The 15,414-nt window shown below is 37.9% G+C and overlaps 1 protein-coding gene across 4 annotated transcripts in view; it reads right to left on the bottom strand.

Annotated features, from left to right (window-relative positions):
- GRID2 (glutamate ionotropic receptor delta type subunit 2) overlaps window positions 1-15,414 on the bottom strand; it is a 718,520-nt gene that overhangs the window by 202,249 nt on the left and 500,857 nt on the right. For all 4 annotated transcript variants that reach the window (XR_011140833.1, XM_009674498.2, XM_068941563.1 and 1 more), the window contains exons 7-8: window positions 13,173-13,334; window positions 5,737-5,856 (exon numbers count right to left, since the gene is read on the bottom strand). Coding sequence is in view for 3 of the 4 variants with exons in the window: in XM_009674498.2 (XP_009672793.2) it covers window positions 5,737-5,856; window positions 13,173-13,334 (282 nt within the window). In the remaining variant the exon portion in view is untranslated. The remainder of the gene's footprint in view (window positions 1-5,736; window positions 5,857-13,172; window positions 13,335-15,414) is intronic.

Raw genomic sequence — 15,414 nt, 5'->3', positions numbered from 1 at the left:
GCCTCGTATTTTAAAAGAACATGCTTTATTCAAGAGCAAAAGAGGGAAGTTTTTTGAACTTTTACATTTCAGGAATACAGTTCTCCCTCGTCTTACTCTTCAAAAGTCTAGTACATACAATTACAGTAAAGGCATTTTTCCACTTTCCAGTAGACTCAAATCAGCATTTAGTTTGACTTTCAACCTGAACAGAAGTGCATTTTCAAGTAAATTACTGTTTTCTACTAACACCAGTTTCATTACGATAAGATACAAATTCCCAACAGTCCCTAGCCAAATTAAGTTTCACTGAAATTTCACAAAAGATTTGTGGAAGCAAAGAACTGGTCACTGTATCTTCATGTACTGCCTAGAGCTGAATCACAGGAAGAAAGCGGTACTCTTCAGCAGCTTTACAGCAGGTTTAATACTGTGCTGAACTGCAACAGCAGGCCTCAGTTGACCAAAGTACTGAATCACATTTTTACCTTTAGCACTAAGCCGTTTATTTCTCACAGGCTGCTTGTGTATTTAAAGTGGCTTTAAGGAGAATAACCTGTTAGTAGCACGCTAAGTTTATCTTTTCTACCAACACTAGAGGCAAAGCTTTTAGACGCACCAACATTTCTTTTCAATTCACTAAAAAATACACCATCAATAACAACTCCGTAAATTGCAAGTATATCTTTCAGTCACATCATAAATTGCATGTCAGCCTTTAGAAACAGCTGAAACAGATCACAGCTTACAGTACTAAGTGCTGGGTTTTTTTAATTCACATGACAGAGCTCTACCTTTGATGACGAGCACAAAGGGAAGAGGTGAACCTATCATTTACCTCAAGTAGCTAACCACAAAGCTACCCAAGAAGAAAATACTTTGCCCACTCTTGGTTATTAAGTAGCGTTAGTTCATCGGTGTCAGCAGAGCTGACTAACTTCTCTTTTTACCTCACGAAGCAGAAGGGAATAAGAAATTAAAAGATGTAACAGAAGAGTTTCTAGCTTGGTAAGAAGAGAGAGCAACCTCCCCAAGAAGTCTAAATATACGGGCGTAACACACGTCACTTCTTCACGCACAAGAAAAACTGATACACCTGATAATAAACCAATGCTGTTACTGTAATCAACAGTTATTCTCAGACAAAGCGGAAGAAGTAACAATTTTACTAGAAGGAAAACAATAGAGTGCAGTACAATTTTCACATCTCTGAACAAATTTAACAATGATAAAACGTTCCAAGTAACCCTTAATCTGCAACATAACAGCCTGCACGTGTTGACTGCGCAGAGAAAGTCCTGCCATTAGCCCTGGCAGAGGGAGAGAAGAACCGCAAGTTTGTCAGGCAGTATGGTCAAAAGCCTTCTTTACTCGCATTCACATGAAATGCTTGGGGATTGAGATACTGGATTAAATATTATACTTTATAATATTATATATGCTCATATATTTTATATTTTCATATATTATTATAATATAAAATATATACTATTCCCTTAAGGTCATCAAAAGAAAAGCATTTCGGAAAGAGACATTAAATGACCGAGTCCCAAAATCCTACGGGACAAACCTCAAGGGCTTGAAACACCCTACGGGACTCAACTTGTCGCCCGCTTTTGCCCAGCTCCGTAACTCTCCCTAACGGCTCGGCAGCCCACCCAGCGGATCTGCACGCCCGTGGGCCAACCTCCCTGAAGGCCCCGGCTCGCTCCGTGCTCTGAGGCACCCCTAGGTGACCTGCCCGCGAAGGAGGTCCTGACATGGGCACTGCGATGCAGAGTGAGGCAGGTGAGAGCCTGCTGTCTGGTCTCTTTTCCCCTCAGGAAAGCCGCAGAGGAAAGGGAAGGAAAAAGCACGGGAGGCAAGTGCATGGCACCAGTGATATATGGAGAGAACAAAATGCACCCCGTTCTCCAAACGGCCATACGTGGTAAGAAAATCAGTGGTAGCAGCAGGAAGAAAGCCTTCCGAAACTCAAGGCTGCAACGTCAAAGCTTTGAGGACAAATTCATTCCGGATTACAAAGGACTCCGGAAGAAACATGAAAATCACCTTATTTCTGCGGTGCTGTTTTCTATACCACAAAGATATAAATCAGTACTCCTCTGAGAAGTCAACTCCCCTTTGCGCGTTTGTTTGTTGGATGGTTATTCAGAGGAATGGGAGCTTTTATTTCAGCAATATAGATAAAAGTACCTCACTGAAATTTAAATGTCAAAGAATACATACTCAAATGTCAAATACCAACAGACAAATGCCAACAGAGAAATGTCAGAAATACTCCCTTGTCTCCCCCTGAACATATCTATATCTGCACAAACTCAGGCCACAGCACAATATGTAAAAGCCAGTTTTTCTGCTCTTCCTTTGGGACAGCAACACCGCCAAGTGTCAATAAACTCAGTATCTGGCAACGATCTGGCTGTATTTCTCCAAGCACCAGGCTCGGATAACCCACCTGGCCTAAGCCATTTGTTGCCTGCAAGGTGTCGGACACCAGTACTGTCAGGACATAAACCTTCCGGAGAAAAACAGCGCAAAGACAAAGAATTTTTATTTCAGGCAATCCCGCTACTCAGTTTGCCAATTCCTCACTAGATAAAGGCCCATTGACACAATGAGCTTCCACATGAATACTGACTGCTTTTTAGTGGTGATGGGAGCCCATGAAAGTTGCAGGGGAGACTTTCAAGAGGTTTCTGGTGGGTACATGGCTTTATTTGGCCAAGTAGAACAGACAAACACACACAGAATACTCCTTGATTTTTTCTAATTGTTTCCTTTTTAAAATCCTAGGAATATAAATCTGCGAATATAGATGAACTTTTCAGAAGTAACTGAATGACTCGAGAACCCAGAGGGTAGTGATTTTAAATAGGATTTGGACTCTTGAGAAATTGAGTGCTTTTTAAAATTTTACTTGCTCTAATTAAAATCAATGGATTATTCCTTATGGTAAAGAAAAAAAAAAGTCTTTATACACTTGACCTGGTGTGAACTTCTCGTCCCAATGACTTCAATGGGTCTTTTGTTATGATTTCACCCTTCATTATCTCCTATAAAAGTACTTGGAAAAATGTTAATTAAAGGTGATGCATTTGTTTAGAAATTTCAGTCTGCTAATTGCAGCTGCTTCCACTAGAGTTGAGAAATCAAAACAGGTAGTTCCTGGTACTCACAACCACAAAATGCATGAAAATTTGAAGTGCACTTTAATTAGAGTGTTGCTAACAAAAATATATCTGACTTCCGTAATTATTGTGATTTGCTTCCAACACTAGTGGCACATAACCTATAAAGTAAAACTTAATCTTAAGTTAAAATATGTGAACTTTATTCAAAAGAGTAAAATCAATATCTGGCATTTTCATCTGAAAGAAAAAATGTGTTCCTCTCTCCCTGATGTAAGTGTTTTAGATCCCTGCATTGCATTTTAACTGTATCTTTCTCATCTTAACTGTGACTTTCATTATAAAAACTATATTTGTCTTAAATCTATTTACTATTCACTTAAAATATTTAATTGGAATTATTTTGACTTTCTAGAGTTTTCTCTGAATCACTGAATGCTGTTTAGAAACAATCTTTGGAATAGATTAAATCTGTGTCTGCCCTGGACGGTTCTTTCTTTTTAACCATATTCATTGCATCACATAAAACTCTAAGGATAGACAGACATTTAGAGCGTGGCCTTCAACAGGAAAATTTTCTTATACTCTGTACATACTATTTTAAATGTTCATCTCACCAAATAGGTTTAAAAAAGCAAACAAATAAAAATGTATTTTCAGTATATTACTCTTTTTTAAACTTGCTTTTCTTCTGAGTAGGGTCTTGCGGCAAAGGATGTCATGACCTGACTGTATTCTGTGCAAAACTGTATTTTCTTTGACCAATTTCAAATCTATTTTCTTTCACAGTCAGTGAGCGTCTCTTTGTCCTTGTACTATGTTAAAGGGTAAACAGGAAAAAAGCCTGTCTGTAACATTTCATTGCTTTGTACACCTTCTGCATGCCCACACCCGCACTCATTAGTCTCTTCCTGAAACTATACCACCGTTTAAATTTTCACTATAAATCTAAATCATACCATAAGAAAAGAGAAAGAAAAGCTTCGTAACCTTCCTATATTTCTGTTAATTTCCTACAGCTTTCTGCCACTGTCTTCTCCTTCTCTTCCATCGTTTTGTAATATGGGGAGTCCAGAATTGGATGCTGCACTTAGGCATTCACCGAGACAGGCCTGAAGTCAAAAAACAGCCAAAGCCTATCAATTAAATTAAACGAAGACATACGGATTTGTCTTAGTAAAGAGTAGTTAGTTGCTCTAAAAAATAAATAGCTCCTAAACGCATAGCATGAAAAATAAATCAAGTTCAAATATGTTGAAGCTGACTCAATTTATAGGTGAGGGAATAAAGACTCAGCCAGCACTGTGGTCGCCTAAAGGCTTTACAATACACACGTCCAAATACCAACAAGATCCAGCCCTGTTTAGCTTCTGAAGCATCTGGCAAGATCTCTGCTTGAGGTGATATAGCTATAGGCACTTGTGTACATTCAGCTATTGACAACAGATGATAAAACAGAGCTCGAAACAGCAGGAATGGAGTAACAGTTCTGGTGGAAAGCAGGGAAAAACTTCAGGCATTTAGAGATACTTTTACCTTCTTAATCTCTCTTCTTTTGAAGAACTTATCTGTTATCACAGAAGGTATGCAGCCAAATGATGCGCTTCATCATACAGTGACACTGACACATGGGACCAGTTTACATATATCAAAATAACTTTCTCTATCATTTGTTTTGAGATAATTACTTCAGGTTCCTCACCTATGAGAAACAGTGTGATCTGATATACCAAATGAAGAAATCTCAGTATATTACCTTTCAAGAGATCTGTCTTTGAATTGTTGGATGAGAGTTGCTCCTGGAAAAGTCTATTAGTCTTCTATTTTTCTGAAAGGTACTTTGTGATTTTTGGCTACTTTTACCATCTCAGAAAGTAAGTTGTCAACACTAAATTAGGGATATATATCGCAAATAGAGACCTGCTTCCCTCATTCTTCATAGCGGACTTACCTTTATTTATACAGGATATGTAAAAAAAAAATCCCAAATGCCAAGACAAGGTACCAGATACTTATCTGGGAGATGCGCACAGTTTCCCCAAACAATCTACGTCCAAGTATTTGGGCTGTGTCTGGCAGCTGAGGACCTAACATCACGCCTGTTATGCAGAAGCTCATTTCTGCTATAGCTAAAGCAACCCGTACTTACTTCCAGAAAGCAAGAGATCACAGAAATTTTTTATTTTGCAATAATTTTCTGTTTCTGTAGCTATGAATTTTAAACATCCAACTATTGGAGCATCTCATTGTGACCATAAGCATCGAGTGCAAATATGGATGCTCTAAATATGTTTTAATGTAAAATTTGTTATTTTGAAAATATAGTTGCAGTCGTTACAAAAGAACAGCCTTCACTGGTCTCTTGGACAGTCTACCTGCAGGTTAACACGTTGTGTATTACGAGCAACACCTTGATCAACATCAGCTACTTCAGGGCCTCTTTGCAATTAAAAAAATGGATGGGTGTCTAGAAGGCCAAGACTTTTTTCCTTGCTCTTTACTATTCTGAATCATGCAATATGTGTTATCATCTGCTATTAAATACTTTTTTATTAGCATGGAATAAAGGAAAGATTTAAAAAAATCAGTAAAAAATAGCCTCTTGTTTAAATATATGTAGCCTTACTTTGCGGATGCCTCTGCCAAGATCTTCTCCATAATTGGTCCCCAGAATTTCAAAGTGAACATTTGGATTCCCCCCATTTTCTGCAAATTCGAGTTCTCCAGTCAAGCCGTTCACTCCACCCTAGTAGAAAAAAAAAGAGAATGGATTGAAAAAGCCGAAGTAGTCGACCATGCATTTTTTTAAACCAAGGTATTTGCATACTATGCAGAATACATACATAACTACCAGAATTAGGACAGTTTTCCAGAGATTGCACTTACCTAAAAATTTAGAACCCAGAACTGTCCCTGCATTATTCAAGTTTTTCACTGATTAATCAAATTCAACAATGCTAAGCAGATATAAAACAAGCAACAGTCTTAGTTTTGGCATTTTTGCCCTCCAACTTTTGTCTTTTGTCTCATCAGCTCTTATCTATATGCGTGAAACTCTAGCCCCATTGAAGAAAGTTTTGCAACTAATTTAAGTGGAATCAAAAATAAAGACAAACATATAAAAGAAATTACACAAACATTAGTTCATTTCTTCGAAATGTGATCAGCAGAAATGATTAGGGGGTTGCCTAATTGAATAGAGAGAGATTTATCTGGTTTCCCTCCACAAATCTTCTAGCACTAAAGACTCACAAGATACCCAACAAGGTAGAAGTTTTCAAGCAGTTTTCAAGCTTACTTTTATTTTTTTAATTTTAGGTGGTGGCACGGAAAATAGCAAGGGGGAAAGAGTGAATATTTATTATAAAGAATCAAACCTGAAAAGGCCACACTTGTCACAGCTACATTCTAAGCATATTCTAGGGTTAATTCAACACGGCAAACAATTTAGCTTTGTACATGAACTGTGATGACTTGGAACTGTAAAAATCAACAAAGTCAAGTGAAATGCTTATAGTGAAAACCTTAAGCCTGAAAAAATTACTCAGGATTCAGATTTAGGAAAAAAACAGACATTTAATCCACTTCATTCAAAAAACTTGGAAAATATTTTAAATAGGCACAGCATAATTTCTGTCTCTGCTGTAAAACCACATGAAATGCATAGCTGTGCTTCAAAACATAAGATGAGGCTTTTGCAGTTCTGATTGCTTTTTCAGTTAGAGTTCAATTATTTGAACTGAAAAACTAGAAGATAAATTATTGCCATATGAAGTGCCTAATTAAGCACATGATTCTTGCTGAATGGTGATTTTAAAAGGTATATTCTCAGATCTACAGTTTTCAGAAAAACTGCATAAGAATACAAAATTTGCATTGCCAATGCAGATTAGTATGAACTAAAAAAAAGTTTCATCCTTTTATAAAACATTAATATCATTATAAAAAAATAATGAAATTGCTCAGAGATACACTAGAATAAAAATAAAATAAAAAAGCAATCTGCTGAGTAAGGGTATGTCTACAAGTCTGATTTAAAAATTGCCATAGTCCAGCAGTACTACGGATTTCAGTAAAACCTTAAGTGAAAATGTTTTAAATCAGCAGTTTCTATTTAGAAAATTAAAGTGGCTTGGTTTTCCAACTTTTGAGTGCTCCTAATAACTTGTGAGACATGAAGATACAACACTGTCTCAAACGTAAATGATTTTTGACACAGCAATTTAAAAAAATTAGGCTTTTTTTTTTTAAATAACATTTATCCTTATTTGAGCAAATATGATCAAAACAATTATTTGAAGAAAAATTTATCTCCAGTAACATCTGAAGGAATAACATCTGCTTTCTGAAAAAATACCAGATTCTTTGGATATACATGATAGCTAAGATCTCGTACAGGCCAGTAGGCTTAGCTGCCATATTTTGACAAGCAATCTTTACAGCAAAACCATTGTGTAAGTTTCATTTGCCTTAATTTTTAAATGGCTGCAATTGTTGGGACAAGACACAAATTGTAAGCCTGTAAGTTATTTTGTTCCTGTTTCGAATCCAGCAGTAACCACGACAGAAATTCTTCTCATTCATCTACTCTGGTAATTTTCTCATGCTGTGAAGATTTCTTGTGTAAGCATGTCTTTGATGAGACCTTACTTTCGTAGACCACATATACCTGCCAACAGTGCAATAGCAGCTCATATTAGATGGGAACACTCCTACCTTGGAAAGGGAAGAGGCAGAAAGACAAAACAGTGAAGAATCACCCGTAGAATAATAATAATAAAAAAAAAACGAAAAAATCTGACAGAAAACTTCTTAGCTGTACCAACTGGCCGCAGCCGGGACTTGCCTCATCACCCCAGCCCTGCCTGGCATGGGGACGCCCGGCCAGACCCGGCTGCCATCCCGGGTCCACCCTGCTTGCCTCAGCTTGGCATGGCAGCTCAGGTAACCCTGTTATTCGTGAGCTCTCATTGCCCCGTGCATCGCTTCACGTGGCACATGGGCTTGTTTTACCGCTTACGGCTCATGGAGCGGGGAAGCATATTGCCTAGTAAGAGCTTCGTGACTGCACTCCAGTTTTTCTGCATGGTCTTTGCACGATGTGGATCTCTCTAAAACATTTATGTGATTTATCGCACAGTGGAAGGAGACCACAGAGGAAATGGCCATCCATAGGACAGTTACTGAGCCAGTAACTTCCTAATGAGATTTTTCTGAGTTATCTCACCATTAATTAAGATAATGGGTAAGAGTCAAGAAATTTTTCATTCAGTGCAACTTCCTTACAGAAACAAAGCTATTCAGTTTAAAAAAAAAAAAAAAAAGATTTATCATCTACTTGCTAAAATTCCTCCAAGACTGAGCCACAACCACGCAATTTCCTGACACATTTAAAACTGAAGAGTGAAACGTCCGTCGTTAGGACAAAAATGTTTTACTTATGTTTCTGATCACTGCTCTGGGCTTCACAGAGCTATTATAAAGCTCGGCAATATAGTTAGAGCGTACTTAAGTCCTGTCTAGACTAGCAAGATAAACTAGAGTTTATAAACGCTTCAGACTACTATACTATAAGTAAGTCCCTCAACAAAGTGCCATTTACCCGGCAGTTAGGACCTCACATGGGAACGTCTGCTTGCCAAGCATCAGTTATAAAATATTTTATTGCTTCTCACTGCTCCTTTTCAAATTTCCCTTTTTTCAAAATACAGTTATGCTGAGATGCCAGCTATTTTGCAATTAAGGAAAATTCTGTGGCTATAAGCAGAAAAAATCCTGCAAGCAGTGAATATTAGTATTTCATATTGTATTCTTCAACAATGCTTTCAATATCAAATTGGTTCAGCTTACAACTCAAAACAGCATTTTCAGCTGCCAGCAAGGAAAGTTTAATCTAGTATCTGAAAAACAATTTGATATCTGTTTCATACATCATCAACTGAACATCACTGACAATACTTCTGAGATCAGAATTAGTTGACAGTTCTGTTCGTGATTCATGAAACAGCAAAGGGTACAGCTCATTTTCCACACAGAAATAGGCTCTGTGTTGCTGCTAGCACTAAAAATTTGCTGTTTGTGAATGAGGTAAGCACATGTGACTGGGAAGAGGTCAGGTAGTGTGAAAGAAGATATATGCAGTAATTTGATATCATTTTTCTGAGTTGATCCTCCATATAATCACATTCATTCTCAGGCTCTTCAGGAAGAGTAATTTTTCTAACAGAATTGTTTTCCAGTAATACTTATTTCTCTCACTGTGAAGTAGTTTTACTGACAGATAAACAACCGGACATGTGTTTGGGGATAGGCCCTGCTGAAGGAGTGACTTCAGAACTAATCGCTGAAGCTGGCCAAATTCATTAGTATGACTGTATTTCCTAATGTATTTAATTATTCAGTTCTGGAATGGACAGAAACTGATATTAATATTTCATTAAAATTACTGGGCTTAGAATGATTTTTAGGCCTTGTCAAATCAGCTGAACTCATACCAAAAAACAACTTCTGGAGTTTTTTGTAAAAATGACGACCTAGGAAGCAAATGTGCAACAATGGAAAAAAAAAAAACAAAGGACAGTTAGGGGATGATTCATTTAGCTATTTTGTTATTTCAAGAAATGTTTGAAACTCTAATCCCCCCTCATGTCCTGCTCTGCCATTGTAGCTCATTAATTACACTAAAAAAATAGTTTATTTACTGCTAGAGTTCTGCTGTTTTTAACAAAAAGTGTTGCAGGGAGAACATGCACAGCCCTGTTCTCTTACCTTCTTCTGTGTGTAGCTTTTAGAAATTTCCCACCTCTTTTGCTATTTTTCCCTCCAGAAATCAAAGCTAGATTTCACCTGCAGCTAAAATACTGCCAGATAGTCCCACTTCTTGATCTCTGGGTCTAGAAGACCGATTTTCTTCTAAAAAAGCTTCTGCTAGAATTATTTTTTTCTGCTTTCTTAGCTGCAAGAATGCAGAAGAGCCCAGCCGTAAGCAGCTGTAGATGGAAACATCACCTCTGCTTTGCTGCTGTGAGGAGCGCAGCCCTTTTCTAATGAAGGCTGCTGAAATTAGGCATTTCTTCCTTAACAGTTTCCCCACCACAACCGTTCTCAGCCACGATACATTAATCTACACTGACATGAGGGGCAAAACTTGGGACAAGACTGTAATTCTACTATAGGATACTGGTTCTTATGAAGGTACAGTTGAACTTGTGCAGAGGGTGGAAGCTCTTTTTCCAAAGGTATTTAATATCTTCTTCTATCCCATAATAAAGTTCCTTTTTCAAAACGGTATCTATTTCAAAATGAAAATGCAGATTGTTTTGTTCCTCAACTATTTAAATATAATATGGTCACAACTTGTTCCTGTTATCTTCCAAAATGAAAAGTAAACAAAACTAACATGTTTTTGAGAAATGCTTTTTATTTCAGTTGGCTTTAGTGGATGTTCCAAGATGACCCAAGAGGAAAGATGTTGAACAGAAAAAGCCAAACATGGAAAATGGCAGGATTCTCCAAAAGAGAGCTGTAGTGTTTTTTATTTTTCCTCATGTTATTTTTTAACATTCTTGTTCTTCTGACATCTCATCAGATGTTCCTCATCAATGTCACCTTTTTCTTTTCAAAAATACAAAACTGACTCTGAAGTTCCTCTATGGAAGGGCTTTAGTGAATTCAAAGGGAAATCAGACCTCTGAACTGAAGCAGGATTCCTCTTTCTTCCACAGTTCCAGCACTCAGCCTGAATATTTAGCCCTTATGCATAGAGGTGGAAATGGTACACATAGGTACAGGAAACTCTGCTGTATTTCATTTTGGATTTAGTTTTGACTTTCAATTCCAGCATGTTACTTCTAGATATTCATCTCCGTCTGCACAATATAAATAAAGAGTACTTATATTCCTTCAATTCCAGCATGTTACGTCTAGAGATTCATCTCTGTCAGCATAACACAAGTAAAGAGTATTTAGATCCTTCAATTTGTGACAATAAAATGACTTATCATCAAAGCCATCTGATTCAACTAGCAGAGAAACTTAAAAGCAACAGGTAGCAAGCCTGGTTAGAGCTGCACATGCCATGGAAATTCCACGGCATTTTATTCAAGTTAGCCACAACCCTGCAAGTTTCATTTGCTCCTGCCTCCTTGAATGCTTTCATATTTCTTGGTTGGCTGTTTCTCTTCACATTTCAGGGAAAAGCATTACTCGAGTTAATCTTCAACACTGCGCAGCTCTTCTGTGAATGGTCACAGGAGGAGTTTGTTTTACTAATCATACCATTTTAGAAGCTGGGAAATGGAAGAAATGAACTGCATAAGCTAGCTAGGATGATGTGGCAAAGAGCGCAATAAACCCTGTGACTGAGATGCAAGACAATAACGCAGTGGTAACAGGCAGCATAAAGGGTGTTTTGAAGAGAACAGGATCAGTCTCACATCCACAAACATCCCATAAACATTTACGATGAAAAACAGTCAGCAGTCTTTTTCACAGCAGAGCGCTGCAAATCTAAATTTGGAGATGCTAGCAGGGCTTGAACAGAGCTGGCTTGAAACCTTCAGCTCCGAAAGTAAATTCTAATTCTAATGTGGAAGCAGGAATTCTGACTTTTCCAGCTCAGGCAGCTCCACTTGGATTTAAATAAGTAGGAATAGCCTTTAGTTTATTAATGAAAAAGTATGCAATAGCATTTACAAAAGGCAAGCTGATAAGAAAGCCCTAGAATCAGCCTTGCCTGAAACGTAGTCTAAAATACATGGGATTGGAAGATGTGCATTGGAAGTTGCTCTGATAGGTTAAGCACAATACAGTTTAAAGTTGCTGAAAGCCCTATCCTGCCCCAAAATAAGAAATGTGTCCTAGATTACCCTTGCAGTCTCATAACTCCCAGCTGTTAGAATGGAAACTGGGGGCAGTCACTGCAGAAAGTCTTGAACTGCTCTGCTGGAGCTAATGTGGACTGGTCCCAGGAATGGGAGACAAAAATGAACAGTGTTCAAAGGAGCCTGCATCATTTCAGGTGTAGTTAAAGGCCTTTGCCTTCTGTTAATTCAGAACAGCAACTTCTTGAAACATTATATTTTAAATTATTTTTATGTCCTTTTAATGAAAGCCTTAAATAAAGCACCTTTTTTTTTTTTTAATATCATGTCTTTTTGTATTTATAGTGCATACGCTGGTAGCACTTCAAATGTAAATTTACTTTACCAGAAAGTACATTAAGACAAATCAGAAGGCAGTTTTATGAGAGACATCAATAACATAAGGAGACTGAATGGAATAATTTATGGGGAAAAGGGTAAACTATCAAGCTATGTAAATTTTGACTAAATACTGACCTAGAAGGCTGGGATAACTGTCTGTAAGTATGTGGAGGCTGCAAACATCATGAAAGAAAGGGAATAACTTGTAAAAATATCCTTAAATGCTGAAGAAGAGGAAAAACTACTTGGGCACGAGCATGATTAAGGTACGAAATAATATTCACAGGGAAGTAGTGAGAGCTTCATCTACCAAGCTTAACACTGGACAAAAACAGTCCATAGGGAGCAGTTTTGCAATGGCAGGCTTTAGACGAGATCACTTAATGTAGCTTTCTTGCTCTCATTTCTATCATCGCACTGTATAAATGCTGAGAGCAGTGCAACAACATATTCAACTGACCGTCAGCTGGTTATAATTGTCCAATCTTTTTTCTTATACTGTCCTACCGACTGAACAATGATTTGTTTATAACATAAATTACTTCAGGAAAAAAAAAGTACCTGCTTTACCTCCTAATCTATGCTATTTTTTCAATGTGATGTTATTTGTACTTGAAATTTCTACTAGTCTGATAACAAATGAACTCAATTAACTAATTTCAAATATGCTTATTATGACATGGAAAAGAAATAAAAATAATTAAAGATCGTTTTCATTCAGAAATTGTAAATACATCAACACTATCGCTTTGCATAGGCACTGCTGGCACTGGCAAGAATAGTCCAGATCGCAACAGGAAATACCATCTACTGTAATTAATTTACAAAGCACAGAAGATGAAATATAGCAAAAAGGTACCTTCTTGATGGTGTCCAACATGGATCGTCCTCCTTGCCAGGGTTTTGAATTCTTCCTGATGCAGGTCAAGCTGGCCATGCTATGCCACTTCCTGTCTTCTAGCTTCTTGTGAAAGGCATTTGCCAACAAAAGGACAGTGTCATATATATACAGGTTTGAAATCTGCAAAGATATTAAAACGGGAGTATTAGAAGATTATTTGTGGCCTCCTGTCAGCAGTCAGAATTTATCATTTGTTTTGCATCACCCACAACCTGCTGATAATTAAACAGCTTATCTGGTAACAAGAAGAAACTGTAAGAGTCAAAAAGTCATTTGTTTGGCTCTGGTAGAAACAGCAGCTAGGGGCTGTAACACTACAATCGATTTGTCATGACAAACTACACACGTGAAGCACAGACAGTCCAGTCACGGGCACGGCTCCTCTTCCAGGATTTAAAGCCCAGCTCATGAACTCAGATACTTTCTTTTAATTTTAAAAAGTTGTAGGGAACTTTCAATTTTCGGTCCCCAGACATCCAGATGTCATCAAATTCTGTCTAAGCGCTTTGCACATAAAAAGAACGTTTGCTCTTTCGAAAAACAAAACCTCCGAAATTTAAGCACAAATCACTAGAACATGGTGTCTGTTCCTGATTTTTGCAGCTGAGTCTGACCAGGGCGACTTTTGGTACAACATCTGACCTGACGGGATCTCTTCTGGTGAGCAGTTTCCTGTTGCTTCTGAGGTTGACAGTGTTTCCTGTCAAAGTCACTGGCAATGGCTGTTAAATCCTTGCAGTATCAAACTCTTACGGCATGTATACACGTGTGTGTCTCATATGGTCATGTTTACACACGTACAGTGTTAGGAAGATCCATTTTAGCATCAACGAAAGGAGCGTCGAACTCCAGAAAAGAAAAAACCTGTCTGCCCATTCCACTTACCCTGGTACCTTTTCTATATATGTATTGTTTAAATGCATGTAGTACGAAGTCAGGTGTGAAAGATACAATTCAATATAAAACTACAGAAGTGCATAATCACAAATGCTTCTGAAACAAATAATTTAAAATAGCAGCCTTTTTTCATTCAGTTCTGTCCCGAAATGCCAGGAACATTTAGGTTGCTAACAGTATCATAAATAGAATCATCAGCTCATAAAGCTTTCCAAGCTTTTGCTTGGAAAGCCAAATGACATTCACAAATGAGAAGGACCTTTGGGAATATTATTTTTAGATAACCTATCAGTCATTAGAAGCCATGGGGCCTGCAGTTATCACGGGAGACTTGCTTTCCTCAGCTGTACTGCGAAGGGGGCTGTGAGCATTTCTAGCCCCTGCAAACAAATTAGCTGGCAACAATTCTGCTAATTGAGGCAGGGTTGCTGCGGGTTTTTTTCCTCCATCAGTCATAGACTTGCCAAAAGACCCAGATTTGTGGAATATGTTAACTTCTCTATGCAAAGGTTTCTCTATACAGATGGTCCACTCAAAACCTTAAAAGAAGGATGTCTATAATAAGAAATTATGCCAGCTTTTGGAGGATGCCCTTACTCTGCCTCTTGAAAATATCCAAAGATTGGGGAAGTCCCGCAGTACTGGGAGGGGGGAGAGGCCAGGAAGCACAATAATTCTGAAGAGTCTGCAATGCTGATCAGGAAATTCACATGTCACCTTAAAAAAACAGAATAGCCTCTCTTCCTGCCCAATTACTCCTTATAATATATGCTATATTTTATATTTTCCTTTTCTTATGTAAATTCCATTTTTTATGCTGGCTTTGACTATGTCATCTGCAATCTGCTCTGTATAATTCTCACGGAAAGCTTTTGTGACAGACTTCTTCCTGCACTAGCATCCAGGGAAGAGTTCATCTGTCTCCCTACCTTGCCAGAATTTCCTGAGGTTTATTTAAGGAGATCTAATGGTCTGCTTCTTTCGCTCCCAATAAACTCCTGGGATTCCCTACTGCTGTAGGGAATAACTCTATACTGTCAGTACCAAAAGCACATAGAGTTTCTGACCCTTATTTTTCTTTTTCTTTAAATGACAGTGATCCTTCACTTCCTTTTTCTGGAAGATTGCTCTTCACTCTTATCAGGCTTCTCCCCCAACTCCAGTGGTTCTGCATATTTTCATTAGAGAACTCGGTCCTACAACACAGGACCTAACTTACTTCCCGCAAGGGCACAGGCCAGAAATCACTGCCAATGCCAGGATTAGAAGCGTGGATTGAACACCAGGGTTCAGATTAATGCAG

This window comes from Struthio camelus, chromosome 4 (genome assembly GCF_040807025.1).
Source record: "Struthio camelus isolate bStrCam1 chromosome 4, bStrCam1.hap1, whole genome shotgun sequence".
Lineage (NCBI taxonomy): Eukaryota > Metazoa > Chordata > Aves > Struthioniformes > Struthionidae > Struthio > Struthio camelus.
Note: the sequence above shows the minus strand (reverse complement) of the source record. Positions and strands in the feature narration are given on the sequence as shown.